The sequence below is a fragment of the Octopus bimaculoides genome, chromosome 22 (assembly GCF_046866305.1).
Source record: "Octopus bimaculoides isolate indiv1 chromosome 22, ASM4686630v1, whole genome shotgun sequence".
Taxonomy (NCBI): domain Eukaryota; kingdom Metazoa; phylum Mollusca; class Cephalopoda; order Octopoda; family Octopodidae; genus Octopus; species Octopus bimaculoides.
In genome coordinates, this window is record NC_142949.1 from 7293860 (window position 1) to 7319130 (window position 25271).

Here is a 25271-nt window from a genome sequence, read left to right on the forward strand (position 1 = left end):
GCCCTGCGTCAGGAGAGGGCGTCGTACACACGCTCTAGCGGAGAACGTTATGATGAATTTCAGTATAGCATTGTGAAAAATAGTGCAGCCTATAGCCCTCGACGCTTTTTGGTTGGGACCGGCGTAATAAATGAAACATAAAACATCAAACTTCAGATTTTGTAGAGAAGAGATCCCCATTGACAATTCTCTAATTAGGCCACGAACTTCTTAGCGCCGGTCGTGTTAGTGTGTGTGGTCTCCTAATGTCTTACGCGCCCACGCAACTTCAAGTCATATGAAATCCGAGTTAAGCTGTTGATAATATATATAAGCTTGCTAATCAAAGTATACAGAGTATTATAGATTAATTTTGGCTGATCGAACCAATCCGTTTCACACTGGTTGTTATTACATAACCGGATATTAATTAACAGCACGGTCAAGTAATACCACGTGCTCTTCAGAGGTAGCAACACACTATATTGACAAATATACGAGTGCATATTATTTTTCCTGACTTATGGATTCTTAGATTAATATATAATGTAGTCCCATCTGGTGCAAATGTCTTCTAATATAGCCCCAGACCAATCTGGTAGAAGGAAACTATGTTGAAGCCTGTCTTGCGTGTCCATGTGCATCGTAGTCCAACGACTGGAACAAGTAGAATATATAAATTTTCTGCCGAGGTCGACTTTGCCTTTCATCCTTTCGGGGTCGATAAATTAAGAACCAGTTGCGTACTGGGTCGATCCAATCGACTGGGCCCCCTCCCCAAAAATTTCGAGCTTTGTGCTTAGAGTAGAAGAGAATATATATGTACACACACACACAAGGCGGCCCAAAAGTCACAAAGGTGTTAATAATTCATTTATGATCTTTTTTTTTAAATTTACGATCCTTTAGCACCGTATACAGCATATATAGGAAATATACGTACGTTAGGTGTGAAAAAATCACATCTTGTAAATTAAATTTTTTAAAAATCGTAATTAAAACGAATTTATAAAAGAAATTTCAAACCCCTTTGCGCTCCTTTTGTGCCACCCTGTACATATCCTTTACTTTTACTTGTCTTAGTCATTAGACTGCGGCCATGCTGGGGCACCGCCTTGAAGAATTTTAGTGAAATGAATCGAATCCAGTACTACTTTTTAAGTCTGATATTTTATTTTATCGATTTATTTTGCCGAGCCGCTAAGTTACGGGGACGTAAACAAACCAGCACCGGTTGTCAAGCAATGAGGGACAAACACAAGGACACACACACATACATACATACATATACGACAGGCTTCTTTTAGTTTCTGTCTACCAAATCCACTCACAAGGGTTTGATGGACCCGAGACTACAGTAGAAGGCACTTGCTCAAGGTGCCACGCAGTGGGACTGAACCCGGAATCATGTAGTTGTGGAAGCTAACTTTCAACCACGCCTGTGCCAAAGCACACACATACATAAAGTGAACAACATCCGATTTGGGGAAAAGAAAGAAATATAGACCAACAACAACCGGTGAATGTGTTACATGGTCTTTAACTAGTAAGGCTCTTCCAAAATATGACACTATCGATATTGGTTTCAACACACGGTTTCAGATTTGAAATTCTTGGAAAACAAATTTGAGAACGAAAGTTCTAATTTTCGTCTTCAGTAAATAGTTTTGTCTGTGAGCCAGAAGATCATTGTTAATCAGCTGAGTGAAGATTAAATCAAGATAGGAAATATATATTTCACCTGACCGAGCAAAATATATAACCGAAAAGCGTTCTCTTTTGGCACCGATATTAAAATGTCTTCTATTTTATATTGTTTTATATTTCGAATTTTAAGACGTTTTCTAAAAGTATTAACCCTTTGTATATTAAAAATGGTCAAGTGGGGCCCCAAAATGGCCACAATCCCTCACTAAAACCGATAATAGAATAAATTATATATTATCTAATTTACTTTTAATGGTAGGTCTCGAAGTAGATAAAGCTATAATAAAGATAATTGCGTGTAAATATTGGGCTAAAGAACCCTTAATTTTTTTTTTCTATCCAAAAGGCTTTTTAACCCGAAATTTACAAGCTTTTATTAATAGCTTTATCTGCTTCAAGTTCCACTTTTTAAAACGAATTCTTCCACACGTCTCTCGAAGTTCCTAAATTTTTATGACCTCAGCAACATGCAATCTTCCGTGGTAAGAGAACAGCTTCTAAACTGGATGAAAAAATTTGAATGATTGCTTTGATCTAATGGTAGAACTCCCATCTTGTTTACAAACAATACGGGTTCGAGTCCCACGGCAGATTACGTTTCTTATCGAAAAAGATTTTTTTAAATCCAATAAAGCCTTATCTGCTTCAAGTTCCACTTACAAATAAAAAAAACGAATTATTTCACGTTCTCTCGAAGTTTCTAAATTCTTATAACGTAAGCATATATAAATGATTTGTCCCATTGTAATTTTCATTGTTAACAATTAAAACATTCGTATTTTACTCAGAGCACTTTTTCCAGAAATATTGACTGACATTGGTATAGCTTCACTGCTAACACGGCAGAACGCAGTAGAAACGGGGCCAGTGACCAGGTCGTAAAGGTGCCACAAAAATCTAACCCTTGGAATAAATTCAACGGTTTGTGTTATTGAATGGATTCTCTGTGGTGTAACTGCTTTAGTTTTAGCACAGGGCCAGACTCGGAACAAGTCAACTGCTAAACAAGTACAACTCCGCAATCGCTCAATAGATCAGAAACTAATTTCAAAGAGATAGCTCAAAACATCAATTAACACTAAAAGACGATATGTAACGGAAGTGGAGATAATTGAGTCAAATTAATTAAATTTCTGTTGGAAGGAAAAGAAAACAGTTAAAATATTCACTTCAAGTTGACACTCACTTAAACCTGAGAACAAAAATTGCTTTATGATTTATTGACGTGTGGGGTTGATAGAGATAGACCACCGTAGGGGTAGGGCTAAAAAAGATAGACCAAAAGATAGACCACGGGAGTGGGTGGAGCTAAAATAGACTGATCACAGCTAGAAGAGGTGTGATAAAAATAGACCACAATTGGGGACAGTGGCTAATATAGATAGACCACAGCTAGCGGGAGTGCGTCATATAGACAGGCAGACCACATCTGAAGGGAGGGGCTGTAGGCATACAAAAGCTGGAAGGAGGAACAGATACAAACATCACAGCTGGAGGAAGAGGGCTGGTAGAGACTGGCAGACAACAGCTGGAGGGAGGGGCTAGTACAGACAAGCTACAGCTGGAGGGTGGGGCTGGTATAGATAGACCGCAGCTGAAGAGAAGGGCTTGAACAAATAGGCCACAGCAAGAGGAAGGGTCTGCTATCGATAGACCACATCTGATGGCAGGGGCTATACACACGCACAAAAGCTGGTACCGACAGAGGGAGGAACTGATAGTGACGGATCACAGCTGAAGGGAGAGGCGAGTACAGACAGACCACAGCTAGAGGAAGGGCTTGAACATATAGATCACAGCTGGAGAAAGGAGCAGCTATCGATAGAACACAGTTGAAGGAGGGGCTATACAGATATATAAAAGCTGAAAGAAGAAGCATGTACAGACAGAAGGACTTACTGGTAGAGACAGGCCACAGCTGGAGGGCAGGGCCTGAACATTAGGCCACAGCTCGAGGAAGGAGCGGCTACCGATAGACCACGTCTGGAGGGAGGAACTAAACTGACACACGCTAAAGCTAGAAGGAGGAGCTGGGAGAGACAGACCACAGCTGGAGGGAGGGGACCGTACAAGCAGACCGCATTTAGTGGGAGGGGCAGATACAGACAGAGGTGACAGTTGGGTTAACGAGAGTAATGTAGAATATAACGTTCTGCCCAAAGACAACGGAACCAAGACCTTACTCAGCCATCTTGTCCTCTACAAGAACAAAATCAGTTCCTCATTGGGACAAAGAATTGTAAAACTAGGAGGGGGGCCATACACGCAATAGATCCAACCTGAGAGGAACCGACTGACAATCATCTTCAATGTTACAAGACAAATTCTTTATACGAATAATAATCTAAGACATGTTAGTTGAGTTTAACATATTTTTGAAATTGTGAACTCGTCTTCCAATGTTTTGGTATCAATCATAGAATATAAAGAAACAAAATGAAGAAGAAAAGTTTGGCCTTTGGAATAAATTGTCATGAAGAAGAAGAAGAGATTCTACTATGGCAACTTTTTATAGAATTTTGTCAACAAAGAACATCGTTAGTTTTATCAGATTTGGTGTTCTTTCGTTTTATGATCACAAAAAATGGAAGTGAGAAACAGTGATACTATTTGATGGCAATATACAAACAGATGGACGAAATAGGCACCCACCGACTTCAAAATAAAAGAAAACATTTAAAGAACAGACGTTTCTTCGGATTCCTGTTTTCAAAAACTGAGATTACAGATTTTGTAAATAAATTAATCTAATTTAATTCAATAATAACAAAAAAGTTTTTCAAATTTTAAATTACCCAACCCACACTTCACCCCAAACTGTTTGCTTTTAACTTTTTATTTTTACTCCCCCCCCCCCCCAAAAAAAATTCTTAAAGAATTCTACGTTTAAAAGCAAGATTACAATTCCGAGTAAAACAAAACAATTTTTTTTTTTCAAAGTTTAAAATGCCGATTATTTACAATAATTCCCTTCACTTTCATTTTTGTAATCATAAACCGAAAGATTACTCTCGTAATTTAAAAAATTTTTTTTATACAGCTTCAATAGTAAAAGAACAATATTCAACGAATAAAAAAATCGATTTAAAAAAAAAAGTTCATTAACTTATAACAAATAAAAGCGATGGATTTACTTACGGCTCCGAAGCGGAACTTTAAATCCGAGGTGTTATAACGCAGTTTTTGGTATTGCTGATCCTTTTCGGCCTTCTTCGAGGTCTCCCTGGCTTCTAGTATTTCCTCGGCCTCGGCGAGGGTCGACTTCACAACTGGCTGTTCTCTTTCAAGATCTTGGTGAATAGTCTGAAAATAATTAACATTGACTTTCAGCATATCAAGTCAACCTGAATTTTGTACAACAATCGGGGGCTGCATTTCGTTTTGCGTGTTTGTTGTTAGGACGGCGACCATGTCTGGCTGGTTGGTTAGCCGGCTAGCTGTTCGGTCGGCTGGTTGTTTTTTAATCGCTTATAAACATAACCAGGTGTGTTACTACTGCATTTGTACCTGTAACCCTTCCTTCAGTATACGGTTGTGTCCCGGGGCGAGAAGAGAAAGAATCAGAAAGGGAGACAGACAGACAGACAGCGGTTGCTCTACAATTCGTGTAATAGACGTTAGTAGAGGTGAGCTGGTCTAATATTCATCATAACAGCTGTTATTGTGATGATAATGATGATGATGATAACTGCGTTATACTTGTTAGCGATGATGATGATGATGAAATTGTACTGGTAATGATAATTATTGTTGATTGTTCGTGTTGATAATGATGAAACCGTGATGATGATGGTGGTGATGATGACGATTGTGTTAATGATGGTGAAGCTGCTAGTGGCGGTGGTGGTGGTGGTGTATGTGTGTGCTGCTGTTCTTGACGATGATGGTTACGTTGCTGTTGTTAGAGTTAATAATGATGTAGAAGATGGTGGCGGTGGTGGTGTACTTTCTGCTCGTACGTACAATGTTAGCCCATTCATCGTCAATTACGCACTCTACACACAATAAAAAGCAAAACAAAAAACAAAAAAAAAACTGATTCAACTTTCATGCAAGACTTTGTGGAGTGAAACATACTACTACTACTACTGCTGATTACATACATGCATACATACATACATTATAGGTATGTATAAATAAAAATATATGTGTACAAATATACAGCTGTATGTATGCATGCTTACAGATGCGTATGTATATATATATATATATATATATATATATATATATATATATATATGCAGATATGTATAGATAAACGTGTATATGCATATATATAGACGTGTGCACACACACATACATATATATATATATATATAGAGAGAGAGAGAGAGGGGGAGATGTGTGTGTATGTGTATATATATATATAGAGAGAGAGACATACAGAGATTATCATCTAGAAACTTCGGAAGATTAATCTAAAATGTTTATTTAGTGATAATTTAATAATAATAATAATAATAATAATAATAATAACAATAGTAAATGTTATGAAGTGAGTCCGTTGTGTTAGGGAGGGACTTCACAAGTCAGGGAAGAGCTGTAGCAACAACAACAACAACAATCAGGGGCAAATTGGTTTGCACCTGTGATGCATTATTACCTGAATGTTATTAGGTGTGATTACTCACACACACACACACACAGAGGCAGAGACAGGCGTTTACAGAGACATACAGGTACTTACAGATATATATTATACATACAGAAGCATACACAGAAACAGAGCTCATAAGTACACACAAATAAATACACACACAAACATTATATATATATATATATATATATATATATATATAGATCAGTAATTCATATATCCGAAAAAGAAGCACACTCTACAGAGGCAGACCCTGGGGTGGGGGGAGCTGAGGGGCACGTGCTCCCCCCTACGAAAAGAAGTGCGCCTTTCTAAATAATGTTATTTCGCCCCTTTTCTCTTGAAATTGTATTCCCTTCGGGACTTGTGCCCTCCCCTCGAAAAATTCCTGGGACCGCGCCTGCTCTAAAAACATTAGAGTAGTTGTTGTGGCCGGTCAAAGAGTGATCAATAGTTTCACACCGGCCTCCGGCCATTTGAATCGGACGAGTCGCCTGCACAGCTAAGCTTTTTAAAGGGGAGAAACCAATGGTCACTCTCTGCCCGGCTTTGACAAACAACCTTCTAAAGATGTGTGTGTGTGTATTCATTTATAAGTAGTTAAGTCTATATATGCGTGTGTCTGTGTGTGTGTGTACTCTAGCCACTAAACCTTTTTCTATTTTCTCTCTCTCTGTTTATTTCTGTGTTCCCTTCTGTTGAAGAGCGTAGGCTCGAAACGTAAAAGACTTTCTCACTTCCCGAGCGTTAAACTAATACATCTGTTTGTTGTCTACACACCCGTCTTCGTCTTTTGTTAATTCTCACTATATATATATATATATATATATATATATATATATAATAGAAATATGTTACAACACACACACATGTACTTATACACACGTATATTCACACAGAGACCACAGACATTAGATGCACATACACAAATACATGCATATACACGGACTCGTGCGCACACACAAATAGATACACACAAGTACTCTCTCTCTCTCTCTCACACACACTCACACACACACACACACAGAGACAGGGACTCAAGCACACAGATTATCACACACACACACACACATAGGTATTCACACGCAGGACAGTAAAGAAACGTATAAACACATACATACACACATTCCTTATGTAAATCCCTAATTTAGGGACCTTTATTTATTCATTTATTTATTTGTTTGTAACATGAATAAAGTTCATTTACTTTTCCTCATCTGTCAATTCCCGAAATTAATATTTAGCTAAATCGATAACACTAAAAGGTTAATTATAGATACATTTGCTTATCAAAATAACATTTAATAATAACATCATTTGAAAAGATAGATTACACTAAAGTTTAAAATAACTGAGTCGCTACGTTTATTTAGGCACGGCTTTTGATAAACTATGAACTCAGAAGTCGAGAGAGAGAGACAGACAGACAGACAGACAGAGAGAGAGAGACTGCAGGGTGTAGACATTACAGACTCACCTCTGTGAATGAAGACAATAGAAGAATGAAGAAAAAGAAGAATGCGAAGGAGAAAAGAAAGTTGCCAGCTGATGGGGGTAGGAGTTTCTTTTGGCTGTGGGAGGTTTGGGTATCAAATTTTTACCCAAGAGAATCTATAGTAGATGCAGGTCTTGTTGGTTAATATCCCAACAGACTTTTGTTCCTAGGTAGAACGAAAGAGAAGAAGAAGGGGAGAGAAAAGAGAAAACAGGATATATATATATATATATATATATATATATATATATATATATATACAGAGAGAGAGAGAGAGAGAGAAGGAGTTAAAATAAGCGTTTAACCAGGAGGAGCTGACGTCTATATCTATCTTTAAGTGTTGACGAAATAAATGATTGCTAACTAACCCGGGGTTGTCGAAATGCCGAAATACTTTTAAGTCTAAAATAAACACAGCGGGGAATGGCGTGCAGCAACAAGCTATAATGAATAACAAAAAGTCTATAACTATGTATGTTTGTATGTATATATATATTTATTTATTGGTCGAGTCGGTCTTTTGATACTCTGAGTTTTTTCCTTGGTGGGTACACAGTAAAGTTATGACTTACCTGAAGACCTTGTGCACTAACAGGTGAAATTCAGAGTAACCAGACACTGACCTCGACCGAAATAATACATATTAATAATCTCTGCTATGGGATTAAGTACTCATCTTTTCCCGACAGTTAAACGCTAAACTAGACAGATAGGCAGGTAGATAGATAGATGGATAGATAGATAGACAGATGGATAGATAGATGGATAGATAGCTAGATGGATAGATAGATAGACAGATGGATAGATAGATAGATAGATAGATAGATAGATGGATAGATAGATAGACAGATGGATAGATAGATGGATAGATAGATAGACAGATGGATAGATAGATGGATAGATAGATAGACAGATGGATAGATAGATAGAAATGAGAGTGAGTGAAATGGAGAGAGAAGACACGTTGTTAAAGAAGAGAAAACTGGGGTTTACCCGGCATTGAGGTGTTCCACTGGCCATAAGATATTTGCCCTTCGCGGCCGGACAAATCCATTGGTAAAAAGTTAAGAGGTGTGAGTATAAGTTAGCACGGGTTACAAGCACCGCATACCTTAACTTTTAATTTTATGTGCTATAACAAGCTACTGTTTAAGCTTGTAGCAATTGGAGAGATGATTTGCAGGGTGGTGGTGTTGATGCTAATGGTGGTGATGGTGGTGTTGATTGGCGAGGTGGAAAATAAAAGTTAAGATGTACAACTGGACAGATTATTATTATTATTATTATTATTATTATCATTTTTATTTATATATATATATATCTTTTTTTGTTTTTTCCTATCTAAACATCTATAATAAGATTAAATGTGCTGAAATAGGATTGAATAAAAAAAAAAAACTGTCTGGAAACAGTTCAATCGAACATTGTTACTTTCATAGACAGAGAGGTTGAAATAAAATCTATCTCCCCTCTCTCTCTCTCTCTCTCTTTCTCTCTCACACACACACACAGAGGTTCATATGCTCATGCAGTTAGCTACACAAAGCAACGTAGAAGAGGCCGAGTTGAGAGAGATTTCGGGGGGTATAAATTGTTAACTTGTTGCTATTGTTTAACCGAAGGTCAGCTGTAATCTAACTAGACCTACATTAGAGCAAGAGGAGTTCCAGTCGTGACTGTCTGGTTTGCTATTATTTCAGGCACAGAGAATGTTGCATGATATTGTCTTCATGTGTCGTTTTTACTTTTTAAGATGGTGGGGTGTGACTTAGTAGAGGCCTGGCTGATCTTAACTGATCCTATATATATGTACATACAAATGTGTGTGTGTGTGTATATATATATATATATATATATATATATATATATATAAATATATGTATCTACATGTATAATATATATATTTATGCATGTGTGTGTATTATATATATATATATATATATATGCACGCACACACAAATATATAAACCAATACACACACATACATATGCATACACGCATAAACGTACACAAACGCACGTCAGTCACAAAATATCAAATCAGAGGTTATGGCACAAGTCGTGGGATCGAACCCCGGACTGGCGTCGTTGTGAAACTGACTTGTTAGCCACGTTGCTTTGCTAGTGTCGCCTCTCCACACTCAACGCACAGCAGAGTGACAAAATCTACCTGTAGTAGTTATCGGAGGTAGGTAGGTATATACGTATGCACATGCATGCAGGAATAGACGGAAACTGAAAGAAGCCCGTCGGGTTCAGTCCCACTGCATGGCACCTTGGGCAAATGACTTCTACTCTAGCCTCGGCCGACCAAAGCCCAGTGAGTGGATTTAGTAGATGAAAACTGAAAGAAGCCCGTCGTATGTGTGTGTGTGTGTGTGTATACACACACAAATATATATGCATGCATACATACTGTGTGTGTATTGTATATATATATATACAACTATGTGGTAAGTAGTTTGCTTGCCAGCCACGTGGTTCTGGGTTCAGTCCCACTGTGTGGAACCTTGGGCAAGTGTCGTCTGCTATAGCCTCGGGCCGACCAAAGCCTTGTGAGTGGAAACTGAAAGAAGCCCATCGTGTGTGTGTGTATATATATATATATATACGTATCTATGCGTGTGTGTGTGTGTATACTGACATGTATGTAGACCATAGCCTATCACGTTTGTACATTATGTATCAACATTCTGATTCTGCTCAACAACACACCCACATAAACATCGCAATTATGTGCAGATGGTATCTCTTCCGGTGCTTTTAATAACTATCTCGAGTTCACATCCCGCCAAGGTTGACTTTGCCTCTCAACTCTCTCTCTCTCTCTCTCTCTCTCTCTCTCTCTCTCTCTGTCTCGTTGGGGGAGGATGCGATAAAAATAACGTAAAAGTGCAAGTGTAGTGTAGTAGTAGTATTTGGGTAGGGTACGGTGCGGTGGGGGTCGATCGTATCAACTAACCCGCTTCTTTCGAAATTGCTCAAACAATTCTACCAATCCACTGCAGTTATGATTGACGATGATGATGATGGTGGTGGTGGTGTTGGTGGTGGTGGATGGTTGTGATGACGATGATGATGACAAAGAGAAAAAATGAAGGAAGATTTATTTGATGAAGACTTGAACCTTTGGAAACATTCCCATTGTCCTTTCTGATGTGGATAGCTACCCCTGTCGCTACCCCAGTCAAAATGCTCATCTGGCTTGATACATGTTGATCCTAATCAAGATTTAAATCCAGATTATATCGGGGGTAAACATGAGGTACTCCTGGGTTTTCCGAGTATTTCCAGGACCATCTTATATAAAACATGCCTTTTATTTAAGAAAGTAGAGTGTGGTCTGAGGAAGCCGACTTGGCTGCTATTTCTAACGTGTAAAGTGACCATGTAGAGCAGTGGTTCTCAACCAGGGTCCATATAAGATTTTGTTGTCAAAATTTGTGCACGTGGTAAGAAGTTTGCTTCCGAACCACATGGTTCCGGGTTCAGTTCCACTGCATGGCACCTTGGACAAGTGTCGTCTACTACAGCATCGGGCTGCCCAAAGCCTTGTGAGTGGATCTGGTAAACGGAAACTGAAAGAAGCCCGTCGTGTGTGTGTGTGTGTGTCTTTGCATTTGTCTCGCAGTACCGCTTGACAACCAGTGTGTTTGCGACACTGCAACTAAGCAGTTCAACAAAAGGAGTGCGATAGAATAAGTATCAGGCTTTAAAAATTAACTCCTGGGATCGATTTGTTTACCTAAAACCCTTGAAGGTGGTGCACCAGCATGGCCGCGGTCTAATGACCAAAACGAGAAAAGAATAAAAGATTTTTAAAATACCTAATAATATTTATTCTTTTACTTGTTTCAGTCATTTGACTGTGGCCATGCTGGAGCACCAACTTTTAGTCGAAGAAATCGATCCCTGAACTTATTTGTGTAAGCCTAGTACTTATTCTATCGGTCTCTTTTGCCGAACTGCTAAGTTACAGGGACGTAAACATACCAACATCGGTTGTCAAGCACAAATACAAACACACACACACATATATGCGACGGGCTTCTTTCAGTTTCCGTCTACCAAATGCACTCACAAGGCTTTGGTTGGCCTGCGGCTACAGTAGAAGACACTTGCCCAGAGTGCCATGTAATGGGACTGAATCCGGAACTATGTGGTTGGGAAGTTTCTTACCACACAGTCACACCTGTGCCTATATCTTCTAATAGGTAATCTTCAAGTTTAGGGAGGTAAAAAAAGTAAATAAAAATATACAAGGGAAATAACTTAACGTCTTACTAGTATTATCCGTACTAATCTGAAATGTGTGTTTTTTTTAGCTGTTTATAAATAAATGGTGGACGTGAGATAACGCTAAAAATAACAGCTTAAACCACACAAAAAAAATTTTTTCTTTTTTTTTCTTTTTACATAGTTGTATGATTTCCCATGTGTAGAACACACATTCGCAAAAATTCCCCACAAAATATTTTTTAAGTTATGAGGGGTTGTATGCCGTGCGTAAACCAGAATTCCGCAGAATTTTTCCATATATATTGAATGGCTAAGGAGGTCCAGTAGAGTAGAATAGGGATGGAAAAGGGCAAAAAGAAAAAAAAAATGGTCGAGAACCAGAGCCTATTCTATTGGCTTATACATACCTGAAACAATAGGGTTGTGATATGAGGGAGATTTGGCTACTATTTCTACGAAGTCTAGCCACCATGTAGACGTTCTCTTTGTTGACTCGTACACACATCATGGGGATTTAAAAAATCACGTCATGGGGTTTAAAAATGAAAGGGCATGTTAGGATGTTTGTTCCTGTGTTCCGTATACAGAAGGAAACGACGGGGCAGCCCTAACTGGAATGCCTTTGATCATAGGTTTGCTTTAACGGGGCTGACCCAGGGTTAAACATTAATCATATGACCCAGGACACACGACACAATGGAATGAAATGTACAAGACTTCTAAAGTGTTTTTAAATATTTTTGATAAAATTAATTCTGAAATCAATAAATTCAAGAAAAGTAAAATAGAAAAAAATACCAAAATTTTATTTTGTCAAGTCTTACCTTTGTTTCAATTTGTTGCTTCTTTAAATTTTCCAGATTTTCACTCGGTTTCGTTTGAGAAACCAACAGTTTCTCCACTTCCGAGAGCCATGCAGCTTTTTCTTTGACGCGGACCAACGCCTTCACAACCTCTTCATTTGATGCCAATGTCACACGGCCATTCTTCTGATCTATCCTCACTTTGGAATTCATCGTGAGGAAACCATCAGCCATCGCATTTCTCAACGGGATTTCTTGACCTTCCGGAGCAATGAAAACGGAATTCCTTGGGTTTATTTTACGCTTGTCAATCAACTCTCGAAGCGTCGGGGCATTTTCGATGTATTTTTCAGGTGCGACGGAAGCATCAATAAGTCCTTCTTCAATAGCCTGTGATATTGTGCGAAACTTGCCAGTTTTGTTGTTCAAGAATGTGCCGTTCTCGGGGTTGAACTTTCCTTCATCTGTGTACGATGTCACCGTAGCAATTTCACCAGATGTCTGATCAATAAAGTATAGATGATCAGGTTGAAGATAGCCGGCTTCTGTAGCTTGTTTGATCGTTAGAGTGGTATCAGAATTTGGTAAACTGACCAAACCGGTGACTGGATGGATTTTATTGTCCATTAACTGCTGGAACAGAGACATTTTATTTAAGGCACTAAACAACTGAAGAGCTACTGGCACCTCGATTTTCTCTGATTTTACAGCTTTGATTAATGGCATCTTCTCTCCAAGAGCCTCGTTGACATAAAGACATTTTGTCAAATCCAGCACTCCAGCTCGGACAGCTTCGTCAATGCTGACTACATCGTTGGAGTTTGGCATCACAACTCCTTTTATATCAGTGTTCATGTAATGTCGAAGATGGTTCAATGACTCACAGACTTTGGAAATTTCTTCGGGATCAATGTGCGTTCGTATTAATCCTTTCTCTGCGGCTTTCTTCAAATCCATTTCTTCGTGCGTGTGGGCTTTCACATATTTACCTGTGATTATATCATATCGGCCATTTTCGATCGCTCCCGACAAACTCAGTATTTGATTGGAAGGCACTTCATAAAAATACGTCATTTCTGGATGGATAATTTCCTGTTGTACTGCAGTATGGATGGATAAAGTCTGTCCATTACTGACATCAGTTACCAAACCTGTTTCGGAATCAAATACTCCTTCGTCAATGAGCACACCAACACTGGATTCTTCATACGCAGAGAGGATCTCTTTCAGAACATTAGATTCTACAACGCCTTTGGCAGTGGCCTCAGGCAACGGTATTAATTCTCCGTCCATTTGATCGTATGATATTTTTGCAAAGTTCAAGACGCCTTTTTGGTAAGCTTCATCGATTGTTAAAGACTTCGATGTGTTTGGATCTTTGATTCCTTTCAAATTGAGATCAACTTTTTTACTGAGTTTTTCATATATAGCAACGTTTGGATCAGGACGTGAAGAATCTACATTATCACAGTTCAAAAGCACCGCTTCTGTGTGGGCTGCAATGTATCGCTCTTGTTTCACTCGCAGTTCTTTCACACAAATTGTGTTGTTGTTATTTTTGTCGATGTTAGGATTTAACGGATGGATAGCAATTAAACCTTTAGAAACGGCTTCCGACACTGGTATACTTTCACCGTCCACAGGGTTACGATAAGTTCCTGTGTTCAAGTCAATGATGTTATCACTAATGGCTCTCTTCAGTGATATGTTAGCCTTGGTTGAAGGATCAACGACGTTGTCTACAACATATGTGACATCTCCAAGTTGAAACTGGGTGTAAACTCCTGGTTCTGACAAAGCTTCGATAACGCTCGGATTGATCTGGACATATCCGGTCTTAACTGCTTCAAGAAGAGGCATTTCTTCCTTGGTGATTGGATTTATGTATTTACCTGATGTCATGTTCAAAATGCCAGCTGCGATTGCTTGTTTTATGCTCATCACTTCACCAGTTCGAGGATCGATAATCCCTGAAACAAGATTAAAATGACAGATTTCATCAGAAACATCAACACAGGGGAAGCGAAAGAGCCTGACATCTTATCCAGGCAAATGCTGCTATTTTATCTATTCATTATTCATCATCACTTTTATTTTTTTCATTCTAACATCCACTTTTCCATGTTTGCATGGGTTGCACAGAATTTATTGAGGCAGATTTTTTATGACAGATGCCCTTCCAGTCACCAACCCTCACCTGTTTCAAAGCAAAGCAATATTTCCCTGAGGCCGGCCATGTTTTCACGGAAGATTGGAAATAAATGACACTGCTTGCATGACAGTGGCACTTGTTTACAGCTATCATTTGATGTCAAGAGAAGGAGACACAAACACACACATATACAATGAGCTTCTTTCAGTTTCCATTCACCAAATCCACTCTCAAGACTTTCATTGGCCCGAGGCTATAGCAGAAGACAAGTTGCTATGCAATGGACTGAACCCAAAACCATATGGTCGGGAAGCAAACTTCTTAACCACACAGCCATGCGTACTGCTAAATAAACTTTAGCTAAGCATTAATTCCAATAAATTCTCCATGGTAAAGGCAAAAAGAATTAACATTTGTTTTATTTGTTGTTGATATCATGTGACTCACTCCACCCGCTACCTAAGGGTTAATTAAATGGACCATGTACCTCATGGGAAAGTGTGGAAGAATAGGAGATGAGCAGAATAAACTTTAAAAAAATTGGTGGTAAGTGATGGGAAATTACTGTTGCATCTTTCCCATGAAAAATCATGAATCTTCAGACTTTGGCATGAAGGTTCCATGATTGCCGATGCCTGTAGAAATGGTACATGAAGAGAAGGGGAGAGAAATAATCTAATCTCTTTTACTTGTTTCAGTCAGTTGACTGCGGCCATGCTGGAGCACCACCTTTAGTCGAGCAAATCAACCCCAGGACTTATTCTTTGTAAGCCTAGTACTTATTCTATCAGCCTCTTTTGCCAAACCGCTAAGTTACGGGGACGTAAACACACCAGCATTGGTTGTCAAGCGATGTTGGGGGAACAAACACAGACAAACAAACATATACACACACACATATATATTTATATATACATATATACAACGGGCTTCTTTCAGTTTTCCGTCTATCAAATCCACTCACAAGGCTTTGGTCGGCCCGAGGCTATAGTAGAAGACACTTGCCCAAGGTGCCACGCAGTGGGAATGAACCCAGAACCATGTGGTTGGTAAGCAAGCTACTTACCACACTGCCACTCCCGAGTCTATTTTTCCATATGAATAGGTTCAATAGGCTTGAAATATCAGAACTTCTCATTGTATCAATCCTGTATTTCTTCATGTTGGGCAAATCTAATCTTCGAAAATACTCTCAATTGCTATTTCGTATCAAGACCAACAACAATCAATCAATAAAATTTCAAAAAAAAAAACAAAGTTATCAATATGAAATCCAATATCTTACCTGATGCAAGGATTGAACTGCTGTCAATATGATTTGCAGGTGTACCAATGCCATTTGACTGGGCTTTCTCTGTACTGTCACCAACTTCGTCTTTGTAATTAACAACAATAAGACCTCGACTTATTGCTTCAGGAATGGATATGACTGCCCCCGTTTTGGGGTTGGTGTACGTACCACGGACTTGATCCAAAATGCCTTCGGTAAAAGCTTTAAGAAGACTTATGGGTCGATTCTGATGGTCAAGGACTCCAGTAATGGCAAAAGGTTTCATTTGGTGATTTTCTGTGTTCTTTGTTGCTGTCAGCAGACGTCCATCGACGTCGTCGTCTGCCTTCGTCAAAGTCCCATTTCCTGATTTCAATTTATCAATTCTGTCATTCGTCTGTTTGCTGGAGGAGAAGCGTTCTGAGATGTAGATTTCAGCTTTTACTGTAAAATTTGACGATTTACTCGTGTCTTGGTTGATTTCTATGGGTTTTGCTCTGCAAAAACACAATGTCATTAGAACGTTTAACCTTCTGGTATTCAGATTGTTCTGTCAAATGCAATACTTACTTATTCACATTATTTCCAATCAACCATGCATTATCTCAAAGCTTCAAGATGATATTGGTGTGATTGTGCATTTTTAGAAAGAAATTGTAGGGTAGGTGTGAGAGATGGTCTTGATTGTGGTGGTGGAGATGGTGTTGATGGTTGTGGTGGTGGTGGTGGAGATGGTGTTGATGGTGGTGGTGGTGGTGGTAATGGAGATGTTAATTGTGGTGGTGGTGGTGGTGGTAGTGGAGATGTTGTTAATTGTGGTGGTGGTGGAGATGGTGTTGGCAATGGTAGTGGTGGTGGCCATGGCGACGGTGATGGTGTTGGCAGCAGTGGTGGTGGTGGTGGTATCAGCTGTGGTAGTGGTAGTTGTGGTAATAGTTGTGGAGGTGACAGCAGTTATTATTATTGTTGCTGCTGCTGCTGTTGTTGTTTTTGTAAAGAGCAACCAAAAGAAATTACAACAAAAAAAATTTTCTTTTTAAAAGCCAAAAAACTTACTTCTCGAAATACGCTTTAGATGTGTAAGTAAGTGGAGGGTTGGTTAGCTGTAGCATGACCTGTTGCTGCTCTGTTGAGGAGTTGACTGTCTCTTCGTAGTTGTTACTGTACAACATCAAGTTCTGCAAAGAGACAAAGGAAAAAACAAAATATAAAAATAAATACATATATAATTCTTTTATACTTTTACTTGTTTCAGTAGCACTACCTTAAAGGATTTTTTTCAGTCGAAGAAATTGACCTCAGGAGTTTGGCACCAGTGACATCACAACTCATTTCTACAGCTGAGTGAACTGGAGCAACATGGAATAAAGAGTCTTGCTCAAGAACACAACACACAACCTGGTCCAGGAATATATATATATATATATAAAGGGTAAAGAACCCCTTCATTCATGAATGACCATGGGATTGCACCTAGTAAGTTCCCTTCTGAGGCACAAGTTTGGGCAAGGCTGTTTATGGAAAACCAGCAGTCACCCATACATACCAGCATTCCCTCTCCACGCCACCAATGTTATCCAAGGGATAGGCAAAGGGGCCGATACAGCTTGGCACCAGTGACGTTGCAACTCATTTCTACAGCTGAGTAAACTGGAGCAACATGATAAAAAGTGTCTTGCTCAAGGACACAACATATAACCTGGTCTGGGAATCGAACTCACTACCTCATGATTGTGAGCCCGGTGCTCTAACCACTGAGCCACATACCGTCACCCATAAATATAACGGCGAAGTTATTTTAGTAAATTCTTTATTTCATTAAAAATATGGTAAAAAAAAAAAGGGTTAAGCCCCCTTTTTTGTTTTTATTTTATGCTTGCTGAACCTGAAGGAACAGTTGGTGCCTATGATTTGTGCAGGCCTCTCTCTCTGAGACAGGTGAGCTTCATGCTAATTATATTCTGTTGAAACATTTGCAGGTCAATACCTGCAGGGAAGACATGATTGGCAAGGTAAAAATTCCAGAGGGACAACGTTTTGGGGGAGAAAGGACTGGGCATAATGGTTAATGTAGAGCCAAAAAGTAAGGGAAATGGGTCAGAATTAGACAAAACAAGTTTATTTTTAGACTAAACAAACACACACGTACACGCACACTCTTTCCTTCTCTCTCCCACATACACACAGATAAATTTCTTTCAAATGAATACAATTTTGATTCCTTGTTAGAGTGAATTCCTGCATTATTAATTTTCTCCGCTAAGCTAAAATAAAATAAAATAAAATAAAAAATTCAAAAAAAGCTTCTCGTCTCTTCAGTACATAATATTTACCAAAGAATTGTGGTCTCATTGTTAGATCTTCAGAACCACATTCAACCACTACCACCACCACCACCACTACCGCCACCACCACCACCACCACCACCACCACCTTCACTATTAATACTCGCAACCGTATCTTCACCCCCTCCAACCCTATTTACAACAGCACTATCTACATTCACCATCAATGATGATGTGGCCTCTTCATCTCATTATTTCCTTATCCCCTTAATCAGAACATTTCATTTTGATGACAACCAGACTAACACAACAAACGCCATCTTACAAGCTGACAACTACTGCAAATAATCTCTTGATTCTGCCTCAAAACAATCCAACATCTCATTCAATTATCCACCGAAAAAAAAATCACCATTTTTATGTCATCAGCCATCACAGTTTTGCTTTACTTTTCCACTTTTTATTTCTGTATCTATTTGTGGCTAAGTGGGTACAGGGTTTGCTTAGTTACCATGTGATCTTGGGTTCAGTCCCACTGCATGGCACCTAGGGTTAGCGCTTTCTCCAGTAACCACGAATGGACCAGTGTCTTGTCAGTGAATACAGAAGAAGCAAACATGTAAGGAAGCCTGTCATACACATACATACATACATATGCACACACACACACAAACACATACACACACACATATGTCTTGTTGCTTTGTTAGCGAGTGGCTTGAAGAAGGCTGGCTCAAAAAGAACTTAAATAAAACTCAAAGAAAAATTATTCATTCATTCATGCATGCATACATACATACTTCATGGAGAAACAGTAAAAGAAACTGATGCAAATTCTCCAAATCCATTCTGTTAGTGGCACAATGAAGATTTGTAAGACATTGCAAAAATTCTCCATCTGAGACTCTTTAGGTAGATGGCTGCAAACACTTGGATGTATGCATTGACAGTTCAACACACCAACTCAACTACATATTTATAAACACCAGAGTCTCTCCTAACTCAAGTAGTTTTGTTGTTTTGTTAGTGATCGGCTTGAACTCTCTCAAGAAAAACTTAAATAAAACTCACAGAAAAATCATTCTATCCATCATTCATGCATACATACATACTTCACGGAGAAACAGCAAAAGAAGGATTCTCCAAATCCAGTATATTCTTTTCTGCTCTAGGCACAAAGCCCGAAATTTTTGGGGAGGGGGGGGGCAGTCGATTAGATCGACCCCAGTACGCAACTGGTACTTAATTTATCAACCCTGAAAGGATGAAAAGCAAAGTCGATCTCGGCAGAATTTTAACTCAGAACGTAGCAGCAGATGAAATACCGCTAAGCATTTCGCCCGGCGTGCTAACGTTTCTTATTTCTTTACTGCCCACAAGGGGCTACACACAGAGGGGACAATCAAGGACAGACTCATGGATTAAATCGATTATATATTTACTCCAGTGCGAAACTGGTACTTATTTAAATCGACCCCGAAAGGATGAAAGGCAAAGTCGACCTCGGCGGAACTTGAACTCAGAACGTAACGGCAGACAAAATACCGCTAAGCATTTCGCCCGGCGTGCTACCGATTCTGGCAGCTTGCCGCCTTCTGTCTTTGTAATATGAGGCCTTCAGGCAATGTACTGGGCTCCACTAGATCAAGAGTAGGAGGACTAAGAGGGTGCTTCCGTCAGCTCATGTCTCCACAAACACCTAAAGCATGGTGTACACCACAAAGTCATCACGACTCGCAAATAACAGCATTCGTTTTCCTGTCAACACCCACCAACTGCAATGCTATATATAGTCCTGAATAATGTCTTTGTGAAATACTAAACCTGATATGTTAAGAGATTCTGCAATATTATGTTTAACAAAACAACTAAACCATTCTATAGGCGTGTCCTGTTTGTGCTAGGAAGGAGAAAGTGTCAAAGTCTTCAAGAATAAATGTCCACTGAGATTCTGATATTTCAAAAAGAATTTCATACAACTGTTTCTCTAAATGGCACAATGGCGGAACTATGATTGAAAGAGGATTCGGTGATAGAGCTCATACTAGTATTTGAGTGATACCTTATTTTAAGGGCCTGCAGAAGGGTGAAAGGCAAAGTTAACCTTTTTAAGTCAAAGCCATCATTATTAACCTTTTAATCCTTTTTGTTGCCCCATTTCTGTTGAAATAATCTTTGTTTCAATTAATTTTGAAAATAATGAGGGACTTACTAAAATAACTTTGGTGTAACTAACCTGGTGTTCAGAAACTGAAGTAGCAAACAATTTCGATGGAACATTTTAGTTTAGGTCAATTTAACACTTTTGTTATCATATTTCGCATGAAATACATTGCTTTTCATCATCATCATCATCATCATCATTTAACATCTGTTTTCCATGCTGGCATGGGTTGAATGGTTTGGCAAGACCTGGCAAGCAGGAGAGCTGCACCAGGTTCCAGTCTGATTTGGCATGGTTTCTATGGTTGGATTCCCTTCCTAATGCCAACCACTCGAATTGCTTTTTGTTTCAATTAATTTTGAAAATAATGAAGAATTTGTAAAAGATGGTTTGGCGCCAGTAGGACAGAGAAACTTTCTAAGAGAGAAGTCTATAAGACACCTTTTTTTTAAGCCTCTCAATAATACTACTCCTCCCAGTTGAGGGGGTCTTGTCCTGCAAGTTACATGGTGACCCCACACCTGCTGGTGCTACATAAAAAGCACTCAAGCCGGTACCATGTAAAAGGCACCTGTACAGGTGCCACATAAAAATCACTTGTGCTGGTGTCATGCAAAAAGTACCTGTGCTGGTGCCACTTAAAAAGGACCACCCACTATACTCTGTAAAGTGGTTGGCGTCAGGAAGAGCACCCAGCCGTAGAAAACCATGCCAAAACAGACAGCAGATCTTGGTGTAAGTTTTCTGACTTGTCTGTTTCTGTTAAACCATCCAATCCATGCCAGGTTGGAAAATGGACATTGAATGATGATGCTGATGATGATGATTATTATTCCTGTTATTCAACAGATTGTTTTTCCGCCACGTGACTTCACGGATGACGAAACCAAACGTGCCATATTTAGACATCCTAAAAATAAGAAGCCCAGCAGGAATAAACAGCTTCAGGTTAATAGAACGGAGGAGAATAATCTAAGATAGGAGATATGAAATGCTCGTAACTTGTGGGGAGAGAGAGAGGGGGGGAAGAGAGAGAGGGGGGAAGAGAGAGAGGGGGGAAGAGAGAGAGGGGGGAAGAGAGAGAGGGGGGAAGAGAGAGAAAGAGAGATAAACTTTGTTTTGGGATCAGGAAAATTCCCCAAGTGAACACCGAGAATAACAAAATGATCAAATTCCATTTTAGACTCTGCCCTTCACTTCTCTCTCTCTCTCTGTGCTTTTCTCTCTACCTCACTCACTCTTACTATGTCTCTCTCTCTTTCTCTTTTTGCCTTACTGTCTTTCTCTCCCTATCATCTCACTTCCTCTGCCTCCCTCTCCTTTACTGTGTGCCTCTCACTCTCTCTCTCTATTTGCCTTTTCTCACTTACTGTCTGTGTATATCCCTCCTTTTTTTTTTCTCTCTTCCCCCCCCCCCCCCTTCACTCTTCAGTCTGTGCTGAACATTTCAACACTTTCTACTCTTTTCTAGACTCCATACCAAACGGCAACATTCTATATTTTGTCTTCAAACCACTGACTCCCAACAGCAGTTTCAACTTCACATTATCAACACAAATCACACCCAGTTAACCCTCTCTCCCCAATTTACATGTTAACCCTGTACATGTGAACCAGTTAACCCTCTGACCTCAACCTACATGATATTCACACCTCACTCAGTTAACTCTCTGCATCTAGCATACTCACAATGCTTGAAACTTGTGGGGAGGGGTCAGTCAGTACCACTGATCTCAGAGCTTGTCTTGGACCTTGTTTTATCAGCCCCCAAAAGATTGAAAGGTAAAGTTGGCCCTATCTACACATTATCAGCACACACCACACCCAGTTAACCCTCTTTCCCCGTCTACATATAATCAATACACATCTCACCCAATTAACCCTCTGTCCAATTATGCATATTATCCACAAACATCCAGTTAACCCTCTCTCCCCAAGATACATGTTAACCCCATACATCTGACTCAGTTAACCCTCTGACCTCAACCTACATAATATTCACATCTCATCAATTAACCCTCTCTCCCTAATTTACATGTTAACCCCATACATCTGACTCAGTTAGCCCTCTGACCTCAACCTACATGATATTCACACCTCACTCAGTTAACCCTCTGTTCCTCTGTATCTAGCATAGCCCCAATGCCTGAAACAGGTGGGGAGGAGTCAGTCAGTACCATTGATTCCAGAACTCAACTTGGACCTTGTTTTATTGGCCCCCCAAAAGATTGAAAGGTAATGTTGACCTTGGTGGGATTTGAACTCAGAATGTAAAAACCTGTAACAAATTCCACAAGGCATTTTGCCCAATGTCCGAACCTAAAATTAAGTGTGGGGGTGACCCTTAGTCAATGACGTTGGCTTCAATATTTAGATGGCATTTTATTTTATTTACCCCAGAAGGATAAACAGCAAAGTCGACCTCAGCAGAATTTGAACCCAGAACGTAAATAGACAAAATTAAATGTCACGCTCCCACTCTGTGATATTCCTACCACTTACCACCCTGATTGAAACCCTGATGTTCCAAAGCCCCTCATTAATTACTATATCCTGATGTTCCACACCCCCTTATTCATTATATACCATACTGTCCCTACCATACCCAATCCTCAATTTCCATCCCCCACCCACAATGCCACTCACTACTTTCAGCATCATCCACCACCCTCATTGTCACCCATCACCTCCACTCATTCATTCGTTATATAGTTATACACTGTAGTGTACATTTCCCCAGTGACCACCCAACACCCACACTCAGCATATACCCTCAGAAGGGTGGCAAGCTGGTAGAATCGTTAGCAGGCCAGATGAGATGCTTAAAATTTTTTCCATCTTTATATTCTGAGTTCAAATTCCGCCAAGGTCAATTTTGTCTCTCATCTTTTCGGGGTCAATAAAATAATACCAGTAGGACAATGGGGTCGATGTAATCAGCGAAACTCTTTCCCCTAAATTGCTGGCCTTGTACCAAAATTTCAAACCTGTATATACCCCCAGGGGACAGGAAGATGTTTTACTCAGTTTAATAGCTTCAATTTATAATGTGCTATGCCTCTCACCTTGTACATCATAACTACTCGTTCCGCTTTATACCAGGTGCGGCAGGCTTGTGAGCTTGAGTCAGCTTGATCTGCAACAGACAAACGAGATATTAATTAACAATCATTAAATATATGACATCACACACATTACATTATAGAATATTTAGTAAGAGATTTTTGTTATCATTTATTATGATCATGGCGATGATGATGATGATGATGATGATGATGATGATGATGATGATGATGATGATGATGATGATGATGAGGGCGGCGAGCTGGCAGAATCGTTAGCATGCCGGATGAGATGCTTAGCGGTATTTCACCTGTCGCTATGCTCTGAGTCGACTTTGCCTTTCATCCTTTTGGGGTTGATAAATTAAGTACTAGCTATGTGCTGGGGGTCAATGTAATCGATTATCCCCTCCCTCAAATTTCAGGCCTTGTGCCTATAGTAGAAAAGATTATTATGATGATGATGATAATGATGATGATGATGTTAGTTGAGCCTTTCCTTCTCCAGGATGTGGGTGAGTGTTGCAAGCACCTTGTTGTGGAGTCACTTGTATCTCCCTTAAGTAAGTGCTATTTTGTCCCCTGATAAGATGTGTGCAGGGTGCCTTTTCTTCACAAAGTCTATATGGCTGGTCTGCACTCAAATCCCATCTGTGCAGGTTTGTTGACATTGGGAACGTATCATACATTGTCTACAGCAAGAAAGAGATACAGAAAGGTTCTAGTCTCCACAGGTCTGTCCATATGACCTTCTTGGAGAGGTCCCATTTAGTCCAGGCACCCCAAAACACCAACTCTACAACTCAACCTTCTTCTTTCTTCCTCCCAGTTCTGCACTTCTGCTGGGACCACGGCCTTCCTCTCCTTGATGTCTGCCTTCTTCCATTGTTGGAAATAGGAAGAATCGAGACCCTACCAACCCCTGCATGATGTCACGTAGCTGCAGCATGCTTTCACCCTGTGCACCTGTGGTGCTGGTCACCCACTTTCACCCAGACTTTGTGGTAATACTTGCATGTCTGACACACTCATTTTCCAAGTTCCTCTACATAATTGCAACTCTACATTTCACGACTTTGAATTCCTCCACCATGAATGACAGGGGAAGTTATAGCTGCCCTGATCTTATGTACAGGCCTATTGAAGTGAAACTTGTAGGGACACCTAGTCACGTTTGGAGGTATTTGTCACTGGAATCTCATACTCTGTCAATAACCACACGAGTCTAGGAAGCAGTCTGTGTTGGTAGAACCATTCCTTGTATTTTCCTGGAAGCCCTGATCTTTCAGTCCTCCTCAGCCGCTTCTCTGCTTGCTTCACAGCATTAGTGTCATTGCTTCTGTCTGAGAGCAAATCGTCAAACCTCTTTCCAAAGTATCCAACTGGATTTTCCAATATTGAAGGGATGGCCTCTCCGTGCACTTGCAGCTTGATTCTATTTGTCAATTTGCCTCTCCTGATCACCATACTCCTTGATTTCTCGGGCTTAAACTTTATTCTAGCCCATACTGTAAGATCA

At 39.7% G+C, this 25271-nt stretch overlaps 1 protein-coding gene across 1 annotated transcript in view; it reads right to left on the reverse strand.

Moving 5' to 3' along the window:
* LOC106873493 (uncharacterized) overlaps nt 1-25271 on the reverse strand; it is a 296970-nt gene that overhangs the window by 117340 nt on the left and 154359 nt on the right. Inside the window, 5 exon segments of the mRNA XM_089339867.1 lie at nt 4825-4989; nt 12841-14789; nt 16257-16738; nt 17298-17419; nt 23756-23826. Of these exon segments, the coding sequence (XP_089195993.1) occupies nt 4825-4989; nt 12841-14789; nt 16257-16738; nt 17298-17419; nt 23756-23826 (2789 nt within the window).